Source organism: Engraulis encrasicolus, chromosome 16, assembly GCF_034702125.1.
Source record: "Engraulis encrasicolus isolate BLACKSEA-1 chromosome 16, IST_EnEncr_1.0, whole genome shotgun sequence".
NCBI lineage: Eukaryota > Metazoa > Chordata > Actinopteri > Clupeiformes > Engraulidae > Engraulis > Engraulis encrasicolus.
This window is the reverse complement of record NC_085872.1, coordinates 5,010,333-5,020,332: the sequence shown is the minus strand read 5'-3', so window position 1 is coordinate 5,020,332 and position 10,000 is coordinate 5,010,333. Positions and strand designations below refer to the sequence as shown.

Genomic DNA, 10,000 nt, shown 5'->3' with positions numbered 1-10,000 from the left:
TTAAGGGAAAAATCAATTAGATTTTAATTTTTTTCCCCAAAAGTCTGCTGTTCCTCATTCCACAAATGACCTCTGACCTGTAAAGAGGATTATGGGACCCTGACAACCGAAGGCTCCTCGGCTGTGCAATCAGGGTGTTGCCATAGCAACCTGCTAATAACACCCAAATATCTCCTTTTTGGGGGGAAATTAAAACACTCTATAATGACACTGTCAATAAGAACTGATTGTGTAAATCTGGAAAGGGGCTCAACTGCTCCTTAGAAACACACACACACACACACACACACACACACACACACACACACACACACACACACACACACACACACACACACACACACACACACACACACACACACACACACACACACACACACACACACACACACAGACTAACAGAGGCACACACACCCTCGTGTGAGCTAACAGAACTCAGCCGAGGTTAAGCGTTAAGTCACTAGAGAAAGGCTGGACCCTTGACGACTTTTCCCATCATTTGGTGACCTAGGAAACCCTGGCGAGTCTCTCTCTCTCTCTCTCTCTCTCTCTCTCTCTCTCTCTCTCTCTCTCTCTCTCTCTCTGACTAGACACACACTACAGACTACACACACACACACACACACACACACGCACGCACGCACGCACGCACACACACACACACACACACACACACACACACACACACGCACACACACACACAAGCACATAAACACACACACTGAGTGTAAAGGCGGGCCCCCTCCTCTGGCCACAGTGTGGAGGGGATTAAACAGTGAAGCTGGCCAATGAGCTTCCTCAACCCCAGCAATGGGCCTTGGCCACAGTAAGACTGAGAACAAACTCACACTGAATTACTGCAGTGCAATACAACACCCTGTTACAGGGGCCACAAGAGAGGGACACACACATGCGCTCGCTCTCTCTCTCTCTTTCTCTCTCTCTCGCTCTCTCTCTCTCGCTCTCTCTCTCTCGCTCTCTCTCTCTCTCACGCACGCACGCACGCACGCACGCACACACACACACAATGACATCTGCCAAACACACATGCTTCATTTTCCCATTCAAAATCCATATACCACACACAGAGAAACCCACAGTCTATAAAAATGCTGGGCCATTGTGTAAATTCAAACTAAATCTAAAGCTTATGGGATATGGCAAAATACCAATTCTAAGGTTTCTCATATGTAAACCAGAGTGTGGGCGAGCAAATGCTCGTGCATGTGTGTGCGTGCATGTTTGTGGATGTGTTTCTATCTCCATGTCTCTATGAAGCCAAGGACCTGAGGCATGCCTTTGTATAAAAAAAAATCCCAAATATGACGTTTCCTCAATATTTGCACGAAAAACCCATTATGGAGCACATGCACACATCAAACATAAAAGTCAGGCAGAGGGATGCCACCTCACCTTTCCCCAAAAAATCCAATTCCTCATTTCTGGCCCCTTGTGCCCTGAAAACAGTTAAGGTCAGTGGCCAGCCCCAGTACGTCACTCAGGCTGGTTTTCAATTTCCTACAGTGGCATGGCCAACGGCCCACGCCATCAATCAGCACCTCAGTACCCACGGCCTGGACACTCCCACACGCCACTGACCTCAGAGGAGCCTCATATTTCTACATCCACATTCACCTCACAAGACATTTCACTCCTGGCCTATTACAAGGCGTTGTCGTCTGCTATCCTAACACAGATCTCTGTCAAACTATGTTTAGGCCTAAACTCTGGAACATGTAACAGTGTGCCCCAATTTCGCTGCATCATGTCATCTCAATTGATATAAGCCCACCTGGGAAACTCCCATTGTCATTGTGACACAGCACTCCACAGCACACAGTGCTCACGTCACGGCACACAACAAAATTGCATTTTATGTGTCACCTGTGCAAGGGGGCATTCCAAAACAGTGCCCCAACAGAACAGTGCGGCTGGAGTCGAACTGGCAACCTTTGGGCTATAACATGGCTGACATCTTAACCACTTACATGAATGCCCATTATACATAATAAATATGGTGGTAATATACAGTGTGTATTTTGTAATATGTGTATGTAATATACAGTGTGTATTTTAAACAACAGTGCATAGTGTACTGCTGTAATGTCATGTGGAATGTACAGTGCCTTCAAAAAGTCTACACACCCCTCCTCAAATGTCAGGTTTTTGTGATGTAAAAAAATGACAGAAAGACTAATAAATTCACAACAATGCAATTGAGAAACAAGCATAACGCTTTAAATGGAAACAATAGAAAACAAAAAACTTAAATTAACATGGTTGCATAAATATACACACCCTTAAATTAATACTTAGTTGCAGCACTTTTGGCTTGTCTAGACCATTGCAAAACCACTATATTATTCTGGTGAAGCCATTCTTTTGTAGATTAAGGCGTGTGCTTAGAGAAATTGTCGTTCTGAAAGATTAGTTCCTCTGCATATTCACCTTTCTACCAGGGGGCTGGAGGTTTTGTGCCACTACCACGGCCCCTGTGGAAATTTTCATAATTCCCTCCTCCCTAATAAAGGCCCCAGTTACAGCTGAATAAAAACAGCACAAAAGAACAATGCTGCCACCACCATACTTTACGTTAGGTATGGTGTTATTACGGTGATGTTTTGTGCCAAAAATACCTTTTGGAATTATGTCCAAAATGTTCAACCTCGGTTTCACTTGACCATAACACATCTTCCCACATGCATTTAGGAGATTACAGAAGGTTTTTTTGTGCAAAATTTACCTCACCAAGATAGAAGTTTTTGGTCATAATTCAAAAGGGTATTTTTGGCGCAAAACATCACCGCAATAACACCATACCTAACATGAAGTATGGTGGTGGCAGCATTGTTATTTTGTGCTGTTTTTCTTCAGCAGTAACTGGGGTCCTCATTAGGGAGGAGGGAATTATGAACATTTCCACAGGGGCTGTGGCAGTGGCACAAAACCTCCAGCCCCCTGGTAGAAAGGTGAAGATGCAGAGGAACTAATCTTTCAGAACAACAATTTCTCCAAGCACACGCCTAAGTCTACAAAAGCATGGCTTCACTAGAATAAGATTGAGGTTTTGGAATAGCCCAGAGAAGCCCAAAGGTGCTGCAACTAAGTATTAATTTAAGGGTGTGTATATTTATGCAACCATGTTAATTGAAGTTTTTTATTTTCTGTTGTTTCCCTTTAAAGCTTTATGCTTGTTTCTCAATTGCATTGTACAGGTCAATAGTTTAGATTGAAGGTGGAAAAAGCTGTGAATTTATTTGTCTTTCTGTCATTTTTTTACATCACAAAAACCTGACATTTGAGGAGGGGTGTGTAGACTTTTTGAAGGCACTGTATACTAAATGCCTGAAAGAATTTATTAGAATTGTTACATTAAAATCTCTTTCCCTCACACACACACACACGCACACGCACACACATATGCCCGCACGTATGCCCGCAAACACGCACACACGCACGCACGCATGCACAGACAGAGTTTGTGAGTACATATCTGACCTCTGAGGGTGCAGATGTCATCTTCAACAGCGCACTCCAAACCCTAACAATCACCTTCATACGCAATCATCATCTGAGAGTGACTCCACAACACAAAGTTGTAAATCAGTGGAGTAGAGAAAGCTTTTGCTGGTGGTGTGTGTAAACAAATGCCCCTGACAAGAAAAGCCAATTGAGAGCAAGGGCTTTTTTAACACTAGTTATGACATAGGAAATAGAAACCTGAGCACTAATAGTTTGTTCTCCCCCCCTCCTCCTCTCTCTGACACACACACACACACACACACACACACACACATAGGCACACACACAGAGACAGGCACACACACACACACACACACACACACACACACACACACACACACACACACACACACATTTTATTGCTTCTCCTCTCTTCATTATTGGACTCCAGTGGGATTTTACAGAGTTCATTAATGGAGTGGCTTAGAGACTCCTAACTTATGCTGTTCAAATAGCTTCTAGATTCTCACACTGTCTCTGTCTTACAATTTCCTTAAAAACTTATTAATAAACAACCATGTCTTAATTTCCACGTGTTTTTGCTTTCATATTTTTCCTGTCATCCTTGCTCTCTTCATCCCCCTTCATCATGTAATATATTATTGCCTCATCCTATCCTCAGTCTCTTTACAATCCTCTAGTAATACTCTCTCTCTCTCTCTCTCTCTCTCTCTCTCTCTCTCTCTCTCTCTCTCTCTCTCTCTCTCTCTCTCTCTCTCTCTCTCTCTCTCTCTCTCTCTCTCTCTCTCTCTCTCTCTCTCCAAACATGCACAGCTGTGGCCAGGCTATGCTACCCTGAGAAAGGTTCCCCAAATGTTCCCGGCAAACATGCGTCGCTCCAGTGGCCCAGTGGACAAAAGGAGAGGCATACTTCAGCTGCTACTGTGGCAGCCACCGCGCGCCTGATCATAATTCATATTGAAAGAGCAGCAGTCTATTGTACATGCACACACAAACACACATTCACACACTCCCCCCTTCCCCCCACCTCACCCACACACAGAGACAGCTACCCCACCCAACACACGCACACACGCACACACATGCACACACACACACACACACACACACACACACACACACACACACACACACACACACACACACACACACACACACACACACACACACACACACACACACACACACACACACACACACACACACACACACAGAGACTTGCCCAGCATATGTCCTCATTCATTAGAGGGGGTAGGGTCAGGAGGCCGCAGCGTGGAGTGAAGAAAAACAAGTCCTAAGTTAGAGGACTGTGCCGCCAGTCTCCGTCACCTCTTTCTTTGTGCCCACAGTCCTCTTTATCTTCCAATATGAAACACCTCAGTCACCAAAATAGATGATTTCCACAGACCATCTCTAGCCCATTCCCAATAAATGAAGACACCACAGAGAGGCGACCATCCATAAAGGCCCCCTTGACGCGGGCGTAGTGGAACGGTATGGAAACACCATCTGAGCGCTGGCTGGCAATCTAATTGGCTGGTCAGCCAGGGAGAGCCATGCAACGAGCGTAGGCTCGGCATTAGCGAGTTAAGAGACAGATAAAACAGCATTGTTGGGGAGTTTTGTTCGGTATAATGGGCTCCACATGTTTGAAACAGATGTTCCTCTCGGCAATCTAATAAACGCTTCACCTTCGGGCCAGAGAGAGGGGGCTTTTCAGGCAAGCCCACTGCAACCATCAAGCTAATGACATTAGAGAGGGACGCCATCTCTCTCTCCTCTTCCTCCATTACTCTTGGACTTTCACTCTCTCTCTCATATCACATTTTCTTCTCTCTCCCTCCCTGTGCCTCTCACTCATACATATCTGATGCCAAAGCAATGAAAGTGAATTAGAAACACTATAGGCGTGTGTGTGTGTGTGTGTGTGTGTGTGTGTGTGTGTGTGTGTGTGTGTGTGTGTGTGTGTGTGTGTGTGTGTGTGTGTGTGTGTGTGTGTGTGTGTGTGTGTGTGTGCGCGCATGTGCGTGTGCGTGTGCGTGTGCGTGTGCGTGTGCGCGTGCGCGTGCACGTGTGTGTTTGAAAAAAGTGTGTGTTTGCCTGCATGTGGAGTGTACGCACATGTTTCTGACAAGGTGCTATCTGAAGGACTCTTGCTTTACCACAAGCCTTGGATAACTGAAATAACCCCATTCTTCTCCTCCTCTAAAAATAGGGGCCCGTTGTCAGTCACACACACTTAACTAAACAAAATATGCACATACGGAGCACCCGTACACACACACGCACACACACACACAACCCGTACACACACACACACACACACACACACACACACACACACACACACACACACACACACACACACACACACACACACACACACACACACACACACACACACACACACACACACACAGTAAGTATGTGTGTGCCTTAATCCCCTCCTTTCACCACTGCATAACACATATCCAGAGAGCCTCATGTCTTAGTCAACATAATGTGAACTATTAGAACAATGGAAAACTTTAAAATAAACAGAATCTTTGTGCAACATGGTCATGGACTCTGGCTTAACCACATAAACAAAATGCAGACTAAAGAACGTTGACAAATCCCAAAACAAGCTTCTAAAACAAGCAAGCAACGCCTTCAGACGCCCCTGTGATTTTGTAACACGTATCCTGTCTGGAGGTTAGCTGAGACTGATCTCCTCTCCTGTGTATTTCTGGACAGGACTGCATGGCAAGACACTTGCTCCTCAAACACTCTCTCTCTCTCTCTCTCTCTCTCTCTCTCTCTCTCTCTCTCTCTCTCTCTCTCTCTCTCTCTCTCTCTCTCCTCTCTCTCTCTCTCTCTCTCTCTCTCTCTCTCTCTCTCTCTCACACACACACACACACACACACACACACACACACACACACACACACACACACACACACACACACACACACACACAAACACACACACTATGCTTCCAATGCCGTCTTTAGCCATGAGGCACATGGGGAGAGATAACTTTCTAAATGAACAGGGTAAACAACACATGTTAAGCAGACAGGATGAAGTTGCTGGGGTCACGGTGATTTATGGCCGGTGAGGCCTGCTCACGGCAACCTGCACTTAGTGTGGTTACAGCTAACTACCTAGAAATTATGTTTTGGAGCTTCAGCTCATTGCTTTTCACTTTCTGTATTTTACAGTATGAAGAAAGGGGCTTCCACCCTTTCGTTTTTTTACCTCAACCAAGTACTTTCTCTCTCTGGTTCACCCACAGCCAAGTCCACCCCCTACCGCCACCCCCACCCTTACCCCTATTCCTACCCCCTGTCTGTCTCTCTATCTCTGTGGCAGCAGCTGTTTAAGTGCAGATTACTCTAACTCTATTTCCTATGGCCCCCTTCCCTTCCCTCCCTGACTCTCTCTTTCCTCCTGCCCTGCAACCTCTCATAACTCAATTACCATGGCCACTGCTGAGTACACTACAGCTCCTGTAATCAAGACACACAGACTCACAGACTCAGAGTGAGAAGAAGAGAGAGAAAGGCGGAACGAAAGAAAGAAAGAAAGAACGAAAGAAAGAAAGAAAGAAAGAAAGAAAGAAAGAAAGAAAGAAAGAAAGAAAGAAAGAAAGAAAGAAAGAAAGAAAGAAAGAAAATTTCCACATACACAGTGTCTAGAGACTGGTAATTGGATGAATGTATTGCTAACACAGTTTATGATCATGGCCTGTGTGAAATACTTACAGTCTGTAGAGCTTCAGAGTCCCCAAAAACAGCAGCTCGGGGAAAACTTGGAGGTTATTCCGGTTCAGACGTCTAAGCAACACGAAACAAAGACATCCATTACAAGTCTATCACCAAAACTTTTATACACAAGTTTGGCACATTTGAAATGCATTTCATGAAATCACTTTACATGTTCCCTGGGCACACTGTATGCTACGTATTTATAGTACAACAGTAAAATGCTGTATTGATGTTGTATTTCATTTGCACCGCTCCTACAAGTTGTGAGAAGTTGCAAGGTGACTGACATGTTTGCAAAAGTCAAATCTAATTTTAGAGATCTGTAATTTAAGCAATTTAACAGCAGACACCTCTCCACCTTTAAATACTCCTCATACTTCACATGTTAAAATATATCATTACTTCAAGTTGTGTGTGTGTGTGTGTGTGTGTGTGTGTGTGTGTGTGTGTGTGTGTGTGTGTGTGTGTGTGTGTGTGTGTGTGTGTGTGTGTGTGTGTGTGTGTGTGTGTGTGTCTAACTGCATGTGTGTGGGCACTCTGGCCTGTGTGAGTGATAGTGTGAGTGTTAGAGTGTGTTTTCTACAGGATGGTAACTGTCACTCCGACGCACACAAAGTTCTCGCCTGTGTGAAAACAGAGCTGGCAAGCAGCCTTCTCATTTAAGTGAAGAGGTGTCCGCATCCAGCAAACACACACACACACTCACGCACACACATGCACGCGCATGCATGTGCACACACACACACAAGCACACACACACGCACACCCGTGCGCTTGCACACACATACACACACACACACACACGCACACCCGTGCGCTTGCACACACACACACACACACACACACACACACACACACACACACACACACACACACACACACACACACACACACACACACACACACACACACACACACACACACACACACACACACACACGGTCTGAGGAAGCCCTGTTTGTTTTTCCCACATCTGTTTTTTTCAACCAGCTTTTGTGTGTGTGTGTGTGTGTGTGTGTGTGTGTGTGTGTGTGTGTGTGTGTGTGTGTGTGTGTGTGTGTGTGTGTGTGTGTGTGTGTGTGTGTGTGTGTGTGAAAGAGTGAGAGACCAAGAATACGAGAGAGAGAGAGAGAGAGAGAGAGAGAGAGAGAGAGAGAGAGAGAGGGAGTGAAAGAGAGAGAGAGAGAGAGTGAAAGAGAGAAAGGGAGCGCTAACCCCTCCCCCACTCCACCTCCTGAAAAAAAGTCCTTACAGTGCAAACAAGCCCCTTAACACACATTAACATTCACAAGTCATTTCAATATACAAAACACTTCACACATCAACAAGAGCTCCATCCCCATCCCCCATATGACGCCCCAGTCCACAGCAAGTTATGACATGAGAGAAGGCTCTATTCTTCAGCAGGAGTGATTGATTACTGAAGCCTGTGTGTGCCCTCATCATTCTCAATGCATGAGTGTATGTGTATATACATTTGCATCTTTGTCTGTGTGTGTGTGTGTGTGTGTGTGTGTGTGTGTGTGTGTGTGTGTGTGTGTGTGTGTGTGTGTGTGTGTGTGTGTGTGTGTGTGTGTGTGTGTGTGTGTGTGTGTGTGTGTGCGTGTGTGCGTGTGTGCATGCGTGCGTCCGCCCATGCGTGCGTGTGTGTGTGCGAGCATGTGTCTGTGTGCGCGCGCATGTGTCTGTGTGCGCGTGCGTGTGTGCGTGCGTGTGTGCGTGCGTGTGTGCGAATGTGTGCATGTGTGAACATTGCTTTAAACCCTTTCTCTCTAACAATAACAATTATCCAGCCAATAACCATGGTGTTGCACTGGAATGTAACACACAGGGACATACATTAACCCGGGCTGTGGCATAACGACATGGAGGCACCCAGAAAATTAAATCCCTACCAGGCCTTTTGAAGGCAACAGTAGTACAATATGCAGGATCTCGCTTTGTGTGCTTGAATAATGACCAGGCTCTCCCTTCTGATGGAACGAGTGCACATTCATGTCCCCACACACGAGAGAGAGAGAGCGAGAGAGAGAGAGAGAGAGAGAGAGAGAGAGAGAGAGAGAGAGAGAGAGAGAGAGAGAGAGAGAGAGAGAGAGAGAGAGACACAGAGAGAGAGAGAGAGAGAGAGAGAGGGAGAGGGAGGAGAAGAACACATACACTTAAAAACAAACACAACACACACACACACACTCACCATGTGGCTAGAGAACAGGCTAATAGCTTTGCCTTTCACTCCCAGGGAAGTAAAGCTTACTGTCTCCCTCACCAGCAGCTAAAAGTGTTTTTTAAAAGAATGAGGAAGCTATCTTCAATCCAGACAGACCGGGGTAGGAGGAGCAGGTAAAGGTGTGTGTGTGTGAGAGAGAGAAAGAGTAAGTGAGGTAAAGAGTGCAGGAGGTTGAGACAGAAAGTCGCCTGTTCTGGATGGAGCCCAGTCGTTTCACCGTCGCCACTGTTGCTCCAGCCTCTGCTATGACATCATTGCTGTAGCCGCGGTGGTTACATCACTAGGTGCTGTATATTTGATGAGCGGAACACTAGCTGATTAAATAATGATGACACGGGCCATGGGAGGGAAGCCTAAAAGGCCCACGTGTTCGTGGATGCATCCAGGGCCAATTCTCTCTCGGGACTTTTGAGCAGTGCAAAGAGACACATCGCTTAGGGGGTATAAGATCAACACCTTAAAATAGATGTTCTCCATATCGCACTTGTACTTTCTCCCTTTCTGGCACTCTCTCTTTCTGTCTCTCAAACTTTTCTCTGTG

General features: G+C 45.8%; 1 protein-coding gene across 3 annotated transcripts in view; it reads right to left on the bottom strand.

Annotated features, from left to right (window-relative positions):
- The window catches only part of slit2 (slit homolog 2 (Drosophila)), a 119,449-nt gene that overhangs the window by 103,079 nt on the left and 6,370 nt on the right, over nt 1-10,000 (bottom strand). For 2 of the 3 annotated variants that reach the window (XM_063218366.1, XM_063218369.1), the window contains exon 4: nt 7,230-7,301. The exons of the other annotated variant lie outside the window; for it this stretch is intronic. In XM_063218366.1, coding sequence (XP_063074436.1) covers nt 7,230-7,301 — 72 coding nt within the window. The remainder of the gene's footprint in view (nt 1-7,229; nt 7,302-10,000) is intronic. 3 annotated transcript variants of the gene reach the window in all.